This window comes from Drosophila elegans, unplaced genomic scaffold, assembly GCF_018152505.1.
Source record: "Drosophila elegans isolate 14027-0461.03 unplaced genomic scaffold, ASM1815250v1 contig_476, whole genome shotgun sequence".
Lineage (NCBI taxonomy): Eukaryota > Metazoa > Arthropoda > Insecta > Diptera > Drosophilidae > Drosophila > Drosophila elegans.
The window spans coordinates 22,293,112-22,315,058 of record NW_024545863.1 but is presented as its reverse complement, the minus strand read 5'-3'; the positions used below and the strand labels follow the sequence as shown (position 1 = coordinate 22,315,058).

Sequence of the window (21,947 nt, the reverse complement as noted above, 5' to 3'; positions counted from 1 at the left end):
TGGCCAGGCACTACTGGAATCTCCGGCAGAACTGGCTCGCAGGTGAGCATGTGAGTGTGTGGGGGGTTGGATAGGGGGGGTCAGATGGGCTGAGCGGTGGTGCGGTTGGTGCATGCTCCGTGTTATTGTGGTGGCCAACCAGTTGCCATGACAGCCAAAATGGCCACTTGCTGGCTCATGCGTTGGAGCTTAATGCCTCCACTTGCGTGTCTGGCTGGTCCAATCAGCAGGTGAAGTTTACAAAAGTTCGGTGGCATAATTGGGTTGATTCCCTCAGCATTTATTGGTTTTCGATTCGACAATCGTGGCCAGCTGAGTGTACAGTGGGCACTGCCTGCACTCAACACGATTTAGTTGTTACAACATCTAGTGACCGAAAAAATTGAAATGGCCAAGTGTCAGATGCATGAAACGCTGAGCTGCCAAAACAAAGGGTTTAACTACTGACACCGAGGGTTAAACGTTTAAATTTCAATTAAGCCAAAAGCCCCACACGCCTGGCAACACACACACATCCAACGTCCAAAGTCCAACGAACACATTCAAATTCACATTCGCATCCCCGTCGGCACTCAGCAGCTCCAGCCAACGTTACAGCTCATAAATTTCTTGACTTGTGTCAGGATGTGTTAGTTTGGCCGACATTCCACTCGTCCTAGCAGCGAAAGCCAGAAAAAAGTTCCCAGCCGTGGCCCGTCAAAGGCAGCCAGCAACTACTTTCTGTAGCCGGAGGGTTTCCAGTCTTCAGGGATCAGGACAGGAGGCGCTGCAGCTCAAGCAGCGAAGAAGAGCATCCGAAGTAACCCCTGCAAAGGCGGCCAGTCACTTAAATGCCCCAGAAATAAACTGAAACTGCACACAGTAAGCTCAAGTTAAGGCAACTTTTGGCAGCTGCATTTGAACACTCACAAAGGGCCAAATGTGGCTGCTGGAAAGCAAACTCGGCATGCTCTTTATCAGTCGCTGATGATTGATTCGTAAAAGACTTGACATTGAATTGGGATACAATTTATCAAACCTCAAAAAATGTTAGTTAAATATATTAAATAATCTTTAGTTTAGTTAACAAGAAAAAGTAATTCTAATTATGCTTGAGTTTATACCATATTACCCCTTATATTTTAGTTGGTGGGATTTTTTTTATTAACGACCAACTTGTTAAATTTATATTTGTTTTTTTTTTGTTTGTGATTATTTTAAGTCAAAAAAATTAAAGATGAGATAAAAGCTAACCAACTATTAACTTTTTTTATTTGGAAAATACGACTTTGAATATTTTAAAATAGATCGTGTTGTTTTTTTAAATATAACAAAGCGGCTATTAATCCTGATAAAGAATATATATGTTATAGGATCGGAAACACTTTATTCTACCCTCTACATACTTTTTAAACGAATACAATATACCATTTTACTCTACGACTAACTGGTATAATACGGATATCGTACAAAATATTTTCTGTTAATCTTTAAGGAAGCTTATCACTTCTTATTTTTATAATAGCTGAATAAAAAGTGATATTTACGATGGGATTTGAAAAAACTGCTGTCACAAGCTTTCCCTCTGATTTTGAGAAGCGACTTTGCCACTGTTGAGTTTTGTCCACTTGCAGATTGCATCAGCCCCTTTTTGGCCATTTCAGGCATGCTCGAGGCGTGGTCAGAGTGCTGAGCGCAGAAACCTTAATTAAAGTGGGTCTTCAGTAGCAGGAGTATAGGATTCTCTGCCCGGAAGAACACCTCCACCTTTTCGGTGTGCGACGTGATTATCTGGCTGCCCACCTGCCATCGCTTTGCCCACATATGTATGCGTGTTGCGGCTTTTGCATTTATGCGACTGAACTTGGCAGCTCATTGTGGACTGGTACTCGCACTCGCACTCGTACTTTTACTTCTGCCGTGCTTTGTGTACTTGTTGATGATGTTCCTGCTGGAGCCGAATGGCTCCATTTGCATGTCGGAATAAGAGCAGGACCAGGAGCAGAAACAAGAACATAAGCCACCCGCATGGCCGACCTAGTGAGAAGGCTCCATTTGTTTGTTTGCTCTGCCGATCCGAGCAGTTGCTCAAATGCTCAAATGCTGAACTGTTAAACGAACCAACTGCTGGTTCTGCTGCGACTGGAGACTGGGGACTATAGACTAGTACTGGGCTGGGACTGGAACTGGAGCTGTCAAGTTGTCAGTTGTTGGGCTCACGAACAGAGCCGGCTATGACTGGGTGGATGACTTAAAAGCCCTGACAGGTGCACTCAGGCACGCACTTGCCGCATGCATACTCATACTCGCAGTCCGCTACTTTGTTGTGCTAATCCTATTGGCATGGTGTTGGCGTACTCCTTTGGCTACATTGTTGCTCCACCCAGAGCAACACATGCCCCACAAATACCTACACGCAGAAAAAATGGTGATTATCAGAGATGGCATGAAAATCTCTTCAACCTATGGTCAGAATGAAATTGAAATCTTACTGCCATAAAAATCTCAGCTAGATACGGTATTCGCTAGATTCGTATAAAAAATTCGATGGAAAATTTTAAAAACGTTTTACATGATGTAGAAATTTTTATGGAACATTAAATACTTATATCTAGTTAAATACAATTCAGTAGATTTTGTTTAATTTAAATCGAAACCTTATGATTGTTTAATTATTCGTATGCATACCTATTATAAATTACTTAAATTTCAGACTTTCCTGCTTTGTTTTGTCTGTAATGTTTTCTAACTATCCAACATTAATTGTCTCAAGCTGTAAACACAATGTGTTCAGAGCTACAGAGACAACAAAATCATTTTCCCTCGCCCCTAATTGAAATCGATAAGTGGCTTGTCTTAATTAATACAAAGGAAGGTGCCGGCAGGGGCAGCTACAGGATTAATTATCCATTATATGCACACATCCTGATTGGCCCGCACCTGTCCAGTTCCCAGAGCAATTCCCCAGTCAATAGCAAGTCCTTAATTGCCGACACCTTTCAGTGCCGCTGGCCAACTCAGAGCCCGGTAAGTATGTGTGCCCGGCACTGCATCCGTCTTCCTCTGGCGGCACAATTAATTCCTCCTGCCAGGCATTGCAGTTAATTTTTATTTCATTAACGCAACAACACCACCCACAACCACTCACATTCACTTTAAGGGCATCCGTGCATCGCTAAGCGGCTTTGTCTCATTATCTGGCAGGTGCACGTAGTACATATGCGTCGCATTCGAGTGTTGTCGGTAGCAAACTGCGAGAAAATTAAGTGTTTCAATTCCGTGGAGATTTCCATTTCACAAAGTCGTGGCCAGAAGCCTTTTCTCCTTTTGCAGGCGGGTTTATAGTGCGTAACGCCATCAAAAATAGTTAACAGCATTGAAATGCTTTTAGCTAAAATGCGTTGCGAGTCCTGGCTGTGTGGCTATGCGTAAAAAGTTTTGCTCAACTCGCAGTACGAGGATGTGGGCGGCGGTGTCCTGCGTGTCTGCCGTAATGCTTGGCAAATAAAATTATTTCAGATTTTATGTCCCATCCCCATGGCGCCCACCAGGTCATAATATTACCCATCTTGGAAGCGCTTTAATTTTTCCCGTTGCCACCTCATTTTTACCGCAAAAGTTTGAAATTTTCAATGTTTCCATTGTTTTTTTTTTGTTGCTGCGGGCCCATTTGAAGAACAACGAAAATTTTTATGAGCAACGAGCACAATAAATATTTGTTTGTATAAATAAATGTTTTTTTTGGCATTCAATTTTGTCAGCATAATATTCATAAAGCTTGTTTAAAAAAAATGCATGTGAGAATTAAGACATATTAATGAGAAACTTCTGAGAAAGAGATCAACAAAGTTTTTAGGCTTAAACATTGCCGAAATAAATAAATTATTCCTGCAAAACTTTACCAAACTTGTCAAATAGTATAGTTTAGAAAATAATAAGTTAATGTATTAATATATGAAGCCAGTTACTTTAGAATAGTATAATTCATTTAAACCAAAAATTTCTAGCCATGAAATTTAACTTTTTTTCAATTGGTTGGCCACATATATTAAAATGGATGAAGACAGCAATGCATTCTTGGTTATTTACATACAATTTAATAAAAAGTATATTCCAGCTTCCCTTAATAAGGTTTAAATAAAGGTATTTTCACAAGCTTTCACAAAATTGATTTAAATGGCAATATACAGTTAAAATGGTGACTTGTTTGACTTTGTTTGTTATGTGCAAATACGAATTATTCGAATTATTTTTTTAACAAAGTTCTGAAATACGTTTGTTTTGATAAATTATATTTTGGGTTTTTAATATGGGAGATTGAAATGGTATCAAAATATTAGAAAATTATGAAAAAGATTGTACAAGATTGTGAATGATAATGTACAAAAATATTAAACACTTGTACAATAAAATTGGAAAATTGCAAAAGTCGGCTAAACTTTGATAAATTTAACTATGCAAAAATATTCATTTGAAAGGTGTTCATTAATTTATTGATAACCAGAATCATACACTAAACAAAAGTTTGCTAAAGTTTGTAAGTCCAAAATCTTCTGAAATGCCCAACGTTTGCATTCTCAAGTGCTACTTAAACCAAAGACACCCCCACATTTGCTTACCCTGGGGAGCGGCTTAGTGTCTTTAAAAGCTCGTACCGGGAAGCGGCTGGAAAACCCTGCTCGGCTTTGTTCACTGGTAATTGCTTTTCCTTTCAGCCATTGTGCTGGGGGATAAAAGCATCCTCTGCTGGCGACTGTCCCGCTTTCGCTGAGCGATTCCTTGTGGGCCGACGAACACGCGAATGGGCAGGGAAAAACTCAGGAAAACCACAGAACACACGGGCAAACAAAGGTGTTGGTTGAAAGGAGGTCCTTTACTTGCGACCAGCCAGCCAGTTGCAGGAGCAGCGCGTCGCGTTGCTGGCCAACTTCAAATCCAAACTGACCGCAAAACATTTGCACTTTGGACTTTATGCCAAAGGAGGCGGCGTTGAAGCCAAACGGAGTCGTCGGCAGCAACGTTAAGTAATAACAATAAAAACCCAACCAAAGGCAGTAAAACCCAAAAACGCGAATCGAATCGCTATGTGGGGAGAAATCCAACTTCCAGCAAAAATCGCAGTGTTGCAAAAGAAATTATGGACGCGTTGCTGTTGTCGCCGCCGCTGTTGCTGCTGTTGCCGCTGTTGTGCTAATTTGTGTTGTTGCGGCTTTCGCACATCAAACAGCAACAACCGCCTGTTGTTGCTATTGCTGTTGCTGTTGCTGCTATTGCCGTTGTGGTTCTGTGGGTCAGCACGAAAAATGAAGTTGACCCGCTTTCCGACGCCGCAACGGGAAAAATGTGGAGCACAGGGCAGAAGCAGAAAGCAGAAAGCAGCGCGCCACCACATTTTCGAAGCAGAACACTTCCGAGCAAATTTACATAGGTTGGGCCAAGAAATTATGCATGCCTCTGTTGATATTGAAATGTCGAGCAGCGGCAGGTTGAATTCGAACACCCACTCGGGGAAAAGCCAGGAAAAGCGAGGAAAGGCCAGGGAAAGCCTGGGAAAGTCAGAGGCGAGACTGGTTTCACTTTCGGCCAGAATCGCCATTTGCAGACGATAAACACGTAAGGCACGAAAGGCAAGCAGAATAAACTAGGCGTGGCTACGGCAGCGTCGGCGTTAGAGCGAACTTAACGTCGACGTCGATGGCGGCGGCGGCATGCAAATTGGACTGAGTACGTATGTGTGCAACGTCTCAGGAAGTCGTTAGAGCGGGTAAGGACATGCCAGAGACCAAAGCGGCAACCTTTGTGGGTCAAAAGCAAAAAAACAAAAAACAAAAAGGAGACCGACAAAAGTGTGCCACCACAAAGTCAAACGCAACAAAGGCGAAACAAAAAGAAAAGAAAAGAAAAGAAAAACAGTGTCCCGCTTTTGACCACGAATAAATCAGTGAGCCAACAATGTATGGCGAGAACTTGGCACAAATCCATTAACATTAACACTCACATTTTGAGTCGCATGCAGGAGCCCATTTACGTAAACTTGGCCAACATGGCAAGTTGGGCCCAAGACAAACGTTTTGTTAGCTAAACAAAATGAAGTTTTAATAAATTCATTACCCTGCCACTTTATGGCACCATCCCCCACATCCTCGCCAGATTCGATGTCAATGCCGATGGCTTGCTGCACAGAGAGTCCTGCATTGCTTTGCTTTAGTGCAATGGCAGACATTACGTATACGCCCCGTACATTTATGAACAATCAACTTTATAGCCCACAAGCAGTGGGTGTGTGTGTATGTGTGTGTCTGTACTAGTTTATATGTTTTAACTTCCCCTGCCCCCAAGCTGCTCTGTTTTATTGGCATTTGCACTTGTGTCTGACTTTACCAAGATATTTTCAATTGGAAGTTATGTGTCGCAGGGAATTGTCTGCCCAAGTGGGTGGTATCGTATGGATGGGATGTGTGCAACACAACAATTTAATGGCTGGCAGCTGACGAATGTTGAAGTCGCTCGATAAAAATGCTGAAATAGAGACATGACTACACGAGTATTGAATTGTAAATAAGTGGGGGGCAAGAATGCTGGGTCAATCATTTAATTGGGAGACAATAGGATGAGCTGCAAAGCTGAATAGCTTTATGAATTTATTGGTTGCATAAACAAATACCGATTTCTCCACTTAGTTACATAATTTTCCGCAATCAGGAAACCCCAAGGTCAGCAGTGTCCAAGAGGGCATTTAAAAATGTGTTAGCCAGCGCAAAACAAACGACACGACAAACTAAAATTTCCCGATTACATCTTGAAATGAAATAAATTATTGTGCACATCGCAACGAGCTGACCCAAATACACAAAGCGAAATGGGGATGGGGAATGCGAATGGGAATGAGAATGGGAAAGCAAAGGACCAAGAACCAACGACAAAATACTGGCTGCCATTGCCAGCTGATTATCGCTAATTGTGCCCAAGGAAATAGAAATTAAACGAGACGGGATCGAGGACGGCCTTTATTTCCTGTCCAGCGCATGTACGAGTGTTTCGCTAGCAGCGTTTAATTTCATTTCGGGCAGGTCTTTAAATATTCACTGCAATTTATTTGATCGATAATTGAGCAGGGCAAGGTTGACGATTTGCCGACAAATTGGCCCGGCCTTTGATGGGCATTTAAATTGAGATTAATTGAGGCACCGAATCAGGAGGTCCCGCCTTCAATGTCAGTGGTTTTGACTCTTGAGCAGTAGAGTAGAGCAGATCTTAGAGTAGCAGGCTGTCGGCAAAAGAGGAACAAAGTAAAAAAGTAATGTCTCAGGTAGGCTGTGAAATTCGAATCTAGAAACTTATATCCAAAACGGACTTTCATCGGCATTATACTTTTGTCTTTCCAACAGAAACATTCGAAGCCTGACAAGGTTAACAAAATTTCGGTATTGCGTAAAATGATAGGCCTTCAAAAAAAGCGACCAACAGCCGGAAACTACGTAGTGCCCAACAATTCGGCCCTGAATCTGCAGCACAAGCCAGGCGTCTACGATCCCACGCCCAACGCCATGGAGAAGTCCACCAAGTGTCGCTATTGCGAAAACATGGCCAAGAACTTCCTGTATCTGGAGAGTCTGATCCGAAACAACAAGGACAACGACAAGACGACCAAATGCAGTCTGTGCAGCTCGGCGCTCAAGTATCTGGAGTACGTGAACCGCAATATCCGTCAGGTTTTTGGCAACTTCGATGCGATTGTGCAGGCGGATCGCGCTCTGGCCGCCAAGCCAGCCATGATGCCCAAGTACTCGGTGGCCGGGCCCCCAGAAAAAGTTGATCAGCGTGCCAAGGGCGGCGCCCTCGTAGCGCTCCAAAAGTCTGCCAAAAGCCTCAAGACCAAGGGCTCAACTTTGAAGTCCAAGTCCCAGGAGAAAGACGTTAAGGGCCAGAAGTCATTGAAGTCGCTCAAATCGCACAAATCGACAAAGTCATTGAAGTCTACAAAGTCCACAAAGTCAAGAAAGTCCCACAAGTCGGCCCTAAAGCTCTCCAAGCCCTCCAAAGGACTGGCCAAATCGAAGAGCATGGGTCCCAAGAGTCTGATCAGCCATGGCAAGATGATACTGAAGCGCAAGTTCCGCAACAAAGTGGCCAGCAAGTTGGCCGGCGCCAAGGTGGTGCGCAGTGTTAGCCAGTACCGCAGCCTGGCCTCTGCCCGCTCCAAACTCTCGAAGGGATCGAGCCCCAAGAAGCTGGCCAAGCAGCGCTCCACCGGTCCGCCCACCAGCATCAACTGGCAGCTGCTCAAGCGGAATCTGCCCAAGCGGCCCACTTCCGTCAAATAGAGGTCGGGGATCAGCAGAATTGGCTGCGCACATTGCTATCTGCTTTAGATTAGAAAAACTTCGTTAAAATTTTGCAAGTGCTTTTTGACATACATAAAATGAGACTTATACAAGCCAAAATATTTTATTTGGGAGTAGTTGTAACTAGGAAGTTGTCAGTCTTCTACACAGTCTGATATCTAACTTATGAAAGTTCAGATTTTGGAAAGGTATTTACGAAAATAGGTACTTAGTTAAAGCAAAATATACACCATAATTCAAGTAGATAGGTAAGGTACAAAAAGGTTTAAAACAAAAATAATATAAATAAAAGATTATATTTTGTAGAATCATGTAAGAAAAAACATCACTATATCTCAAGTTGCAATGAAATAATGATATTTTTATATGCATATGCTATAAGCAAACACAAGCTAATTTAAAGACAAACAAATATCTTACAAATTTGTGCCTAGGTAACATACGTACTCTTGTGTATCAAATATATAGAAAAGTAAACGACAAAGAATTTTAGTAGCCAAGTCTCAATACCAACATTGATTCGCCTAATGTTGCCATAAGAAAAGTTGGTTGCTAATCTTAGTCCATTGAGTTACGCATCCCACCCTCTCAGAAATATGCCTGACCTGAGACATTTTTTGTTCTTGCAGAATTGAGATTGTGATTCTACACGTATAGATACGGAATACGGAGTCTCGGCTCTTGAAATGAATATGCAAGTGTTTATAGTATCGCCACTGGCGCGCCCCGAAACCTCTGAACCCACTAATCTTAATGCCGATGACTTTGGATCGTGAGTCGAAACACAATTCATTTCGTTTTCGCGACGAGCCCAAGTTGATAACACTCTTCAAATACATAACAACAACGTTTTTGGAATTAGTTGCTCAGAAACATTCAAATTGAGTGGTCAAAATAATTTAAGATGTTCCAGTCGGTTACTTTTTTCATGTGCGTCCACATTGCTAAGAACTCGCTTGTATCGTTGGCAGGTTATCAGACAAATGGTTACGATAATGGAGGTCATTGCAGTTCATATATCCGTTCTGAACTGAATTCAGTGGACACTAAAATTTCTAACACTATGAACGAGCTAAATAAGATCGATACTGCCCAGAGGAACATGCAGGACGAACTAGAATCTAAAATGATAAACATGGAAGTAAAAATGGACGCACACCTGTGGAAGGTACAGACTGAGCTGGAAAACCAACCCTGCCAGAAGACAATCTCTCAAGAGAACTACGAGTCAAGACTTCAGGAGCTTAAGTCCAAAATGGAACAGCAGCTGCAGAGGCAGACTCACAACCAAATGGATCTAAGTAAACAGCTTTTACAGGTGGAAACGAAACTGAAAAACCAGAAGACAACCATCGAGAACTTCGTAGATAAGATCACCAGGCAACAAGCCTTCGAGAAATGCCCTCAGAAAACCATGACGAAAGACGACTTAGAGAAAATTTTACAAGCATTTCAAATCGAAATAAAGAAGAAAATTAGCACGTTAGGGAACAGTCTACAAAGCCATCCGACCAAAACCCTTTTCCAGCCAGCAACTGTTAGGGCCAGCACTCAAACAACTACTCAAACAACCACTCAGGCAACCCCTCTGAAAACGCAATCAAAACCCGATTTTAAAGTTCCGTCAAAGTTCAAGCAGATCGGCGAGAGATACTTCTACATTGAAAGTTATATAAAAAAAACTTGGACTGAAGCTGAAGCATCCTGTCGAGATATGGGCTGGTATTTAGCCTCCATTAAAGACGAATCGGAGTTACAGACCCTTGCAAAGCAACTTGAGAAATATTGTATATACTGGCTTGGCATCAACGATCGGGAGAAGAAAGGAGAGTACAGGTCAGTAGCCTCCGGGATGCGAGCAATGTATTTGAGGCGGGACTCAACACGTAACATTAGATATGCAAGCAATAGCCACTGCGTTCGACTAATGAATGGATATATGGAGGACCGCTCTTGTTATGAGCAACATTATTACATTTGTCAGAATAGTAACGAAATATAAATATAATAAATATAAATATAAAAAACCACTGGAATAAAATCTCGCTTTTTAAACGCTTGCTTATTGTTGAGAATACCAAAAGTCACACTTATACATATACACATGGTGTGTGTGTGGGAAGGGGATGAACAATGAAGATCTCAGAGAGAGGCAAAGCCCTCTCCTCTCTTTGTTCTCTCCCTCTCTTTCAAAGAACGTTTTTTGTTTCCTTTTGTGTGCACATGCGTACCCTTGCCACTTACTTGAAGACAACGAGAGCGTGCGGTTGTGAAATAAAAATTAACTAAAAAGACAATTAAAGTGTTTTACTATTTGGCAAATCGGGCTGGTGTGTTCCTGGAGTTTGTATATACATTGATTATATATATTCAATAGGTTATGGGCCCAGTCACAATTTGCAGCTAAGTGCTATAGAAAAATGCTTTAATTGTTACCGAATAATAAAAGTGAAATAAAAAAAAAGTGAAACAAATTAAAACTTAAATCAAGTCTAAACAAAATAATTACTATTGAAATTTGTGCTTATAAGTGAACAACGTACATATACATATATGTATAACGACGCACCAAATTGGCGCACATTTTTCATTTTTCAGTGCGAGTGTTAGAGCAGACCAGCAACAAAAAAAAATTCTGAGAAGCGCATAGCAACCGAAAAGAAGAACAGTTATTCTCGGAAGATGGAAAAGGGAAAGAGAAATATAACACCTTTTAACGGGGAAAAGTATTCCATATGGAAATTTAGAGTCAGGGCTTTGTTAGAGGAAAACGATTTGATAAAAGTAATTGATGAGGAACCAAGTGATAAGGAAAGTGAGGAAGTGAAGCGAGCAGAGAGAAATGCAAAGAGTCTTATAATTGAATACTTGAGTGATTTTTTTTTAGTGTTTGCCAACAATGGGAACTCGGCTAAGGAAATTTTTAAAAATTTGGATACTATTTACGAGCGTAAAAGTCTGGCATCTCAACTTTCATTACGCAAACAACTATTGTCTTTAAAATTGAAGGGTGATACTCCGCTAGTAAACCACTTTCGTTTATTTGATGATTTGGTTACTGAGTTAGTTGCGGCGGGAGCCAAGATAGATGAAATGGACAAAGTGTCCCATTTGCTTCTAACACTTCCAACTAGCTATGATGGGGTAATAACAGCGATAGAAACTCTATCTGAGAGCAATTTAACATTAGCCTTTGTAAGGACTCGGCTTCTAGATCACGAAATTAAACTAAAAGGTGCTGGCAAGGACACAAGTGCAAAAGTGTTGCAGGCTATAGGCAATCGAGAGCCTAGGGATAACACATACAAAAACAAAATAACAAAATTTGTGAAGAAACAATTTCAGAATAAGTCTAAGCCTAAGTAGAAGTGTTTTCATTGCGGCAAATTAGGCCATATAAAGAAAGACTGTTTCTCCTTAAAAAGGCAGGCAGGTGGCAACCAGAATGTTCATGTCCAGAGTAATGCTAGAGAGAGACAGGCTCAGATGGCAACAGCAACGCAGCCAGAACGCTCGTTTGCATTTATGATGAAATTAGCTAATTCCAGTGAAAAGATAGATGGCGTAGATTTTATATTAGATTCAGGGGCGTCAGATCACATAGTAAACGACATAGCTCTGTTTTCCGAGTATGAGAATATAAATCCAAGTGTGGCGATTGAGATTGCAAAGCGTGGAGAATTTGTGTATGCTACTGCGAAAGGACTAGTTAGCCTTAACAGTTCTGGAAAAAAACATTACATTACAAAACGTGCTGTACTGCAAGGAAATCCCGCACAATTTACTATCCGTGAAGAAGATGCTAGATGCTGGAATGTCCGTCGAATTCAATCCGGATGGAATAAAAGTAATCAAAAATGGTAACTTGGCATTTGAAGGGATATGTAAATATAATATACCGATTGTGAAATTTTATTTAAATAGTAAAGTATATACATCCAAAATTTTAAATGATGCAGAATATCGCTTGTGGCATGAAAGGTTAGGTCATATTAGTGTAGGAAAATTCTTAGAAATTAAACGAAACAGCTTGTTTGAAGATATTGAACTTATAAAAAACGTACAGCTAAATAGAAATGAATTATGTGAGGCATGTATTAACGGAAAACAATCTAGGCTAAAATTTGAAAAATCTAAAAACAAAGAAAATATTGACCGCCCATTGTTCGTAGTTCATTCTGGTGTATGTGGTCCGATTACGCCCTCAACTATTGATAATAAAAACTACTATGTAGTATTTATTGATCAGTTTACACATTACTGTGTGACATATCTAATAACTTATAAATCAGACATGTTTTTTGTATTCAAAGACTTTGTGGCAAAAAGTGAGGCTCATTTCAACTTAAAAATGGTAAATCTATATATTGATAATGGCAGGGAATACCTCTCTAATGAAATGCGTGAATTTTGTGTCGAAAAAGGTATCAGCTATCACTTAACGGTTCCTCATACCCCACAATTGAATGGTGTTGCAGAGCGGATGATTAGGACAATCACCGAAAAAGCTCGCTCTATGATTAACTGTACTAAACTTAATAAAAGTTTTTGGGGTGAAGCTGTTTTAACAGCAACTTATTTAGTTAATAGGTCCCCAAGTAGAGCTTTGGGAAATATAAGAAAAACACCATATGAGATGTGGCATAAAAAGAAGCCAATATTAAAATATTTAAAAATATTTGGATCGACTGTATACGCACTAAATAAAGTGCATAAGCGAAAATTTGATGACAAATCGATCAAGACTATACTCGTCGGGTATGAGCCAAATGGCTATAAATTGTGGAATGAGGAATCGAGAAAATTTGTGATAGCTAGAGATGTAGTGGTGGACGAAAAAAGCATAAAATCTATGACTTTAAATGAAAATGACTCTGTGGTAAAACATAATGATGTTAGCAGAAGTCATGATTCTCAAATTGGAGAGAATGAAGAGTTAGTTTTTCCATCACAGGAAATGAATGAATCAATGGATTCAAAGTCTGGTGAAAACTCAAATGAAAATTCCACTTGTCTCGAGAATACCGATCCAGTAGTTGGAACTGGTGATAATATACAAGAAAATGAAAATCAACAAGTCAGACGCAGTGAGAGAAATAAAGATAAACCAAAATTATCATATAGATTTTTAGAAAAATGTCTTATGAATACCCAATTGTGTTTAAGTGATATTCCCATTACATATGAGGAAATTAAATTTCGCGATGACAGAACCTTGTGGGAGGAAGCCATTCAAGATGAACTAAATTCTCATTTTGTAAATAATACATGGTGCTTAGTGCAAAGGCCTATGGATAAAAACATAGTAGATTGCAAGTGGGTTTTTAGTTTAAAGCAAGACGAAAATGGTAATTTTCTAAAATATAAGGCAAGACTGGTAGCAAGGGGCTTTACCCAAGAATATATGATAGATTATGACGAGACCTTTGCACCTGTTGCACGAATTTCTAGTTTCAGATTTCTTTTAGCATTTTCTAATCAATATAATTTACTGATTCATCATATGGATGTAAAAACAGCATTTTTAAATGGAACTTTAAAGGATGAAATTTATATGAAGGTTCCAAAAGGTTTAAACCAGTATGATGGAAATAAAGTATGTAAACTAAATAAAGCTATTTATGGCCTTAAGCAAGCTGCGCGATGCTGGTTTGAGGTTTTTGAAAGTGCACTTAAACAATTTGGATTTCAGAATCTAGAAGTAGACCGATGTATATATATTTTAAATAAGGGAGATATAAGTAAAAATATATATATATTATTATACGTTGACGATGTGGTAATTGCCACCAGTAATTCCGAAAGTATGTCTAAATTTAAAACTTATCTTTCAAGTACGTTTCAAATGACTGACTTATGTGAAATACGACATTTCCTTGGTATAAAAATTGATCGAAAAGATGATCAAATTTGTCTCAGTCAATCTGCATATATTAAAAATGTCTTAAAGAAATTCAATATGGAAGATTGCAATCCAGTTAGTACCCCTCTTCCAAGCAAACTAAATTATGAGGACTTGCAAGCTGAAGAATCATGTGAAGCACCATGTAGGAATTTAATTGGCTGTTTAATGTACATAATGTTGTGTACACGTCCGGATTTGAGTACATCAATTAGTATCTTAAGCCGGTATACTAATAATAATAACAAAGAATTATGGCAATGTCTTAAACGAGTTTTAAGATACCTAAAAGGAACTGTTGACTTAAAGTTATCGTTCAAAAGGAATCTTAAAGTGGATAATATTCTTATAGGGTATGTCGATTCTGATTGGGCTGGAAATGAGACTGATAGGAGAAGTACTACAGGATATATATTTAAAATGTTTGGAAATTGTTCAATATCCTGGAGTACTATGAAACAAAAATCAGTTGCTGCTTCATCTACCGAAGCCGAATATATGGCCTTATTTGAAGGTGTTAGAGAAGCATTATGGCTAAAGTCATTAATAAATGAAATTAAATTAAAATTAACTGGCCCAATAGATATTTTTGAAGACAACCAAGGTTGTATTAGTATAGCCAATAATCCTACTTGCCACAGGAGATCTAAGCACATAGATATCAAATATCATTTTACCAGGGAACAAATTGAAAACAAACTAATCTGTGTCAAGTATATTTCCACAGATTTCCAATTGGCTGATATTTTAACGAAGCCACTACCAACAGCTAGGTTCACTGCACTGCGAGACCAAATGGGGCTAACTGGACCTTCACCCTGAACCTTTATATGGAGTTTTTGCTAATTTATAATTCACCTTTAAACCAAGCCAAACTGGATCTCTTGGAATATATATATATATTTAACAATAATCAAACCAAAATAATTTCTAGTCTAACCATTACTGTTTATATAAGCGAATCTTGTTAATTTATGTTTTTGAATGATCTGATTGGGTTTTACTGGGTTTCCCCAATTCTTTGCAGCAAATGCTGGATCAGAAAAAAAAAAAGGAGTCCCCAGAGAAGAAAAAAAAATATTACAACCATTTGAAAATGCACAAACTCGTCAGAAAATTATCTTTTGTTATTCCTTAAATTGTATCAGTGTAACTTTTGAGGTGGCGTGTTGAGAATACCAAAAGTCACACTTATACATATACACATGGTGTGTGTGTGGGAAGGGGATGAACAATGAAGATCTCAGAGAGAGGCAAAGCCCTCTCCTCTCTTTGTTCTCTCCCTCTCTTTCAAAGAACGTTTTTTGTTTCCTTTTGTGTGCACATGCGTACCCTTGCCACTTACTTGAAGACAACGAGAGCGTGCGGTTGTGAAATAAAAATTAACTAAAAAGACAATTAAAGTGTTTTACTATTTGGCAAATCGGGCTGGTGTGTTCCTGGAGTTTGTATATACATTGATTATATATATTCAATACTTATTTTATAGTGCGTCAAAATATTTTGCAATAAACGCCAAGTTATCCATAATTTATTAATGTATGTTGTGAGTTTCATTGGAAATTTTAAAATTTTAATCAGATTTTCGAATGGTGTTTTTATTATCTTTGCATTTTGCGGCGAAATCATAAAATTATAGAAAATGGGAGCTGGTGTGAGCAGAATGCAACTACTTATAATAGCCTTCCGACAAAAAAGTGACAAATCGTAGGACGGAACTTAATCTGTGGACAGTTCTAAGCAATTCTATCTAAGAAACTATATGTCAATACATGTGAATGTTATTAATCAGCATCACAAGACATCTTGATAAAGCAATGTCCGTAAGTTGATACGCAAATAAGTTTTTCCGTCGCAAACTATATCAAAAAAACTCCTACAAAAGCCTTTTTCGTACAGCAGAATAAAAGGAAAAATCGAAAAAAATAAATAAATATGAAAGAAAGCTACACCTTTATTATTTTCCAACAAACAATTTAAGAAAAAAGGTAGATAGTATTTTATTACATCATCGACGCATTTAATATTGACTTAAAAATAAAATAAATAAATAAATTGCAATTCTTTACAGAATGGAAACTCCAAGTTGAACCAAAATTATTCGGGGGCATTGACAGTTCGCATAATTGGCTGCTACTTTCGCTGGTAAACGAGTTGTCCCTTTTTATAATTTATAATTTGAATAATTTGAAGAATTATGCACCAGGTGGCATAATTGGACCGCTAGCGAGCTCTTTGTTTGAAGTCCCTTTTTTTCGACCTCTGCCTTTGAATCGCTCAAAACGTTGACTCTTTTTTGGCGCTGACGCACCTTTTAATTGTTGCAAATATTATTTTATTTCGAGCGTTGACAAGCACGCAATGAGCGTGTCCTGACCGACCACCCTCCCAAAAATCCTGGCTGACCTCGTTTGTTTAAAGATTTCCTGCGTGCAGGTCGGGGCAAACGGTCAATTTTCATTTAACGACCGGTCGTCGGCGTCCAAATATTTTCACAATTTAAATGCAAGTGGATTGCGGCGATAAATGGAATGGGCTAGAGGTGGTGGGTGGCTGGACTAGATGAAGATGTGCAGGGGCTAAGCAGATTGTCAACCTAACTGACTTTGGGGCCGCGGCCGGCAGTTTGACAATTTTTCGCATTGCCCGCTCAAATATGCCGCATACGCAGCTGGGTCCCCTGGAAGCACGACCCTTCATTTGTTTATGGGCCACCCATTGCCCCGCCCATCTGGCCCTTTAACACCCATTGTGATGCACTACGAAAAAAAACAATAAAAAATAATAATCTTATTTGGTTAAATACAAAAATTATTAAGTTTATAAATATTTCAAATGATTAATTTTTTTTTTCAAATATCCTTACCTAGAGTTTTTGTAAGCTTGCAAATAAAAAATCTATATATAGTCAGCCAACAAGGCAGTGTCATGTTTCCAATTTGAATGGCCTTGAAAATAAATCTTAAGTTTTAGAAAAAAAAACAAATTTAAACAATCCCAATATTGCTTGTTTTTTTGTGTATTGAATTTACAAATATTAAAATTGAATAATTTTTTATTCTTGTATATAAACGTCAATCAAACCACATTAAAAACCTCAATCTGACCAAAATTTGTTTTGAAAACCAGTTAAAAAAATAAAACCAATTAATTTAACTTAAAGTCAAAACATTTTTCATTCCCCTTTCCCCTGGTAATTCCTGTTAAAATAAAATAATATTAGCAATATTAATAATATAAACTATCTAGAAATTTTTTTTAATAAATTGCTTTTCATTAAACCGAATCTCGTTATACATTTTTTGTGATTTTTTTTTTAGTGTGTCGAAACAGGGCGTGTGTACTTGTGTTTGTATGGGTGCACGCCTCGTTGACCGTTCGGATAAAACTTATTAGACACAAGTTTATTTAGCGCGTGTGTGTGGGCGTGGGTGTGTGTTTGGTGTGTGTCTGTGGTTGGTCCCCCGTGTTCGTTTGACTGTGTGAGTGACTAACTGCAGGCAGTTCAGTTCCACGGGCGGACCGAGATACCCGGACTGCGAATACGCATCTGCATATATCAATCGGATGCCCGCAGCCAGCCATCCCGGGCATCCATGCACCCATGTTGTGCATTTGAACAGAAATAATATTTTGGCTGGGCATGCATATGGGTAGATGGGTAGATGGGTGCGGGTGGCTATGGGGTTTTTGTGGATGGACAGGGGCAGGATCGGTGGACCGGCAACTGTGTGACGTTGCCGCACAATTCCTTTGTAATTAGATAACGTAACAAAGCAACAACACGACAACCAATGCACTTCCGCTCCCGCAGGCGTTTACGGTCCGCCCCCTCACTGAACTTTTGCCACGCCCCCTCTGGTCCTGCGAATTTCCCGGGCATTTTCGTTTTACGTAAAATTTTGAGAGCCTTTTCTGATTATTTGGCAAAATCGCAACATTTACCGCTGCCACACAGCGTTACTCCACTCCACTCCACTCCACTCCCATGCTCGGTGGCAGTATAATTAGCCGCAGTCATAGTTGGTACCCCTACCCCTTTTTGCTCTTTCCCCAGCAAGCTGCGACTGCAAAAATCCGGCCTTCGATGTTCAATTTTCACAGCATGCACACTTGACTGCCTTTTCAAGCGATGCGTTCGCTATTGTGGGACAGGACGGGACAGGAAATGATCCGATAGTGGAGCTCCCGGCCATGATATTCACCATCGACCGTAAGCCGTGCTTCAGATTTTCGACCAGGACGACCACTGCATTCGCCATTCGCCCTGCTGCTTAATATGTCCGAGGAGATTTCAGTTCGTACTTGGTGTTCCGCCGGAGCACACTCACTGCAGTCCGTCATAATTGGCTACCTGGTGAGCCACCCTTTGGCGAAATTCCCCATGCTCATAGACGAGTTATTCCTTTTGCCGCATGATTGACAAGCGCATGGAGACAAAGGATATGAAGAGCATTGTGATTCGACGCGTTTGGCTGATGACATGAAAATCTTCATTTAATTACTCCTTGCCCCGTCATTACCACCAATTGATTCATGCTTGAAAAAAGTAATTAGAATGAAAACTCAGAAGAGGGTGCTGCCTTGTAAAAGATTTTCAAATAAATAAAACAATTTTTATTAACCTTTTCTAAATAATATTTCGCAATGAAGATTTCTTTCATATTCGCAAACTGGATTCACTGTGATTGCCTAGATATCGAAGGCAACTAAGACCTTGCAGAAGACACGTCTGCTAGAAATTTATGACCAGCCACTAGCTTAGCCCTCAGGCGTAAACCCCTTAACCGAAAGCATTCCCAACCAGCTATAATTAGGTTCCACATTGAATGCTACTAAAATGCGCCAGCCGACAAATGACCTACAATAAGATTTAGTGTGCTCTCAAGCTGCTAAACTTAATATTTCACGTACACTTAACCTACGGGTTTAAATGTCGTAATTTTCGCATTGGCAACCCACGTTCCCGTCTCCGTGCAAGAGACTTTGCTCGAGGAGCTGCTCGAATGTTTTACTGTCGCAAAGTTTGTCTCAATTACGTGCGTGCCAGACTGAGTCAGCTCATCGCGACTATGCCGCACCACTGTACTATACAGTACCATCTACCATCTACCATATACCATACCCAAGTGGCCAAGCCGAATATTTCTGCAAAGACTACGGCGCATTTCTCAGCAGGGTCGCTGGGAAAAGTGACCCGCAACCCCGTCCCGTTTGTCATTGGCAACTTTTTAATTAAAAGTTTCATCCAAGTAATGGGATATTTGCACTGCGAAATGCCACGGCGGCCAGCGACGATACTTGATACTTGTGCAATATTTGTGGGCGTCCTCCCTCTCGCTCCTGCGACTTTCCTGTCCCCGGCTGAGAGTATCTAATTGCCAAAAGGATTTGCAAAACTTCAGCCCTACATAACGTTGCGCTGACCTCCATCGCAATCTTTATCCGGCCGTTGTTGCTGTTGCCGTTGCTACGCTGCAAACTTTTGGCCAGCAATTGCCAAACTATGCCCAACACGGGACTACGTGAGTCGAGCTAATGAGCTGCAAGAGTCACGCGCACAATTAGCCGGGCTGGGATTTTAATTAAGACTCACCTAACAATCCAAGACGGGCCGAGGATCGGCTAATTAATATTCCCAAGGACATTGCATTTTTCCGTTTTATGGGTCGGGTGAAATAGTTTTAAAATACTAAAGATCACATTAAGTTCCTCCGAGCTCCTTACAAATAAGCCAGAAAGTCACTCTAATCATTTGATAAAACCTTTTGTATTATAACAGATAAAAGCAAACAAATTCAATTTCAGTTTAAAACATGTTAAAGGGTGTTATGACACGGTTTAAACCGAAATTGCAACACCCAGAGGACTGTAGATTCCAAAAGAAAATAATTGATTCCATTGAAGATTTATTTTTTAAAGGTACTTTAACAGTGAAAAATATCTGTTTGCCAAACTTGTTTAAATCCTAAGGCAGAGCATAAAGCACCACGACCAGAGGGGAACAATTCGTGGCCAAATGCTGTACGGAAGAGCTCAGGGGTCTCAGAGTTTAAAATATAATACTGCCTACATCAAGCTCCAATTTTTAAGGGAGGACATAGAGAGCTTAGTCAATCGATTACCACTAACCATTGTTTAGAGTTCGTTGTTCACTTTTCACTGTTCACTGCTCAGTGTCCACGTCTAATCGCCGCCGGATGTCCGCAGAGAAATTTGCTTTCATTGTTTTTGTTCCAGCTGCCGGACTCTCGTTATATTTGCCTCTTTTTCGGATGGGGGATTCTGTCGCTTATTCTGCTCTATTTCAGCTTCCATTTTTTTGTTTTCTGGCTTGGTGTGGGCCAACTTTGTTGTTGTCAGCATTCGCTTTCAATTTCCTCATCCACTCGAACTAACATCCTTCCGCCGACTTGTCGTGGTTGCGCATTCATGGCCGCTTTCACAGCAGCCAGTGCTGCTGCTGCTGGTCAGTCGACAGTCGTCATTCGTCAATCGGCAATCGTCAGCAGTGAATCCGAATAACACAGGACCGCCCGTCCGTTTGTCAATCAATTGTGAATTGTTTATTGAATGTTGTCGTTAGACTACACACAATGCCGCTAACAGCCGGGCCGGAGTTGTCGGTTTGGCTTCGTTTGCTTTTCCTTACTGGCTATTTGGCGATTTTTTCGATTTTTATACTCCACACTTTTCAAGGGACAAGGGTATACTGGCTACGGGTTAAAGCCAAAACTGTTTGTGTACTTAATAATAAGATAATTTTCTAAATAAATGAAAAGTTAAAATACCATCATTCTTTACAAGCAAAGTTATTTTAATTGAGTGTTTAAAAATGATAGTGATTCCAGTGTCTTAATGATGACAAACTTTTTTTCCAAATTTTTTGGCCAAGTAATAAGTATCACATGGTGCGTTTATTTAATCAATGCTTCATTTTCTAGTTTTTCCACTTTAATTTTCTTTGTTTCAAGTTTGGACATTGGCATTAGTATACAAGGGAATACTGGTTACGGGTTCATCTTTGTATCGATAAGGTAGCAACTAGTTGGGTTCAAAGCTGAAACCTTTTTTTTTTCTTCTTAAGATAAGATCATTTTGTAATTAAATGAAAATCTAAAATACCGTCCTTCTTTTATAGCAACGTTATTTTACTTACACGTTTAAAGCTGCTTTCCGTTCATGTGTCTTATTGATACTGTTAATGATATATCCAAGTAATAAGTATCAATAGGTGCGCATTTAACCACTGTTTTTTTTGCTAGTTTTTTTCCCTACACATTTCGTTTGTTTCAAGTTTGGACATTGGCGAATGGCTTAGGATTGACATTGTTTGCACTGTCAAACGCTCCATTTTCTATTTATCTTTTTGTGCGCTGATCGAATGGTTGTTGGTCCTTCGGATTTCGGTGAGTGCCTGGGCCATTTTGCTAACGCATTTCCTTTTTAAGAGGCCCCCCGCTGCATGCCGCCGTGCTCGTCCATAAATTCTGCCCAAATGGAAATGGTCTTTGTCCGTAATGAAATAGTGTTGACTTTCCTCACACTGGCAGTCGCACACATCGAATCGCGCGTCCTTAACAAATGCACGAAATTGCTTTTAAACGAGCACGACGCCGTGCAGTCTGCCGCCCAGCCTCTGAGGTCCATTCCGTTTGCCACAGACCTCCTCCAGATTTTCCCGCCGCCCAGTGGCATGTGATGATTTGTTCGCACATAAT

The 21,947-nt window shown here is 39.9% G+C and overlaps 1 protein-coding gene across 1 annotated transcript; it reads left to right on the top strand.

Annotated features, from left to right (window-relative positions):
- Nucleotides 1–7,208: 7,208 nt before the first annotated feature.
- Nucleotides 7,209–8,416, top strand: LOC108147121. The gene is made up of 2 exons (XM_017273413.2): nucleotides 7,209–7,288; nucleotides 7,368–8,416. Exons 1-2 carry the CDS (start codon nucleotides 7,280–7,282, stop codon nucleotides 8,301–8,303), a joined length of 945 nt encoding a protein of 314 aa, XP_017128902.1. The 5' UTR covers nucleotides 7,209–7,279; the 3' UTR covers nucleotides 8,304–8,416.
- The last annotated feature ends 13,531 nt before the right edge of the window (nucleotides 8,417–21,947 follow it).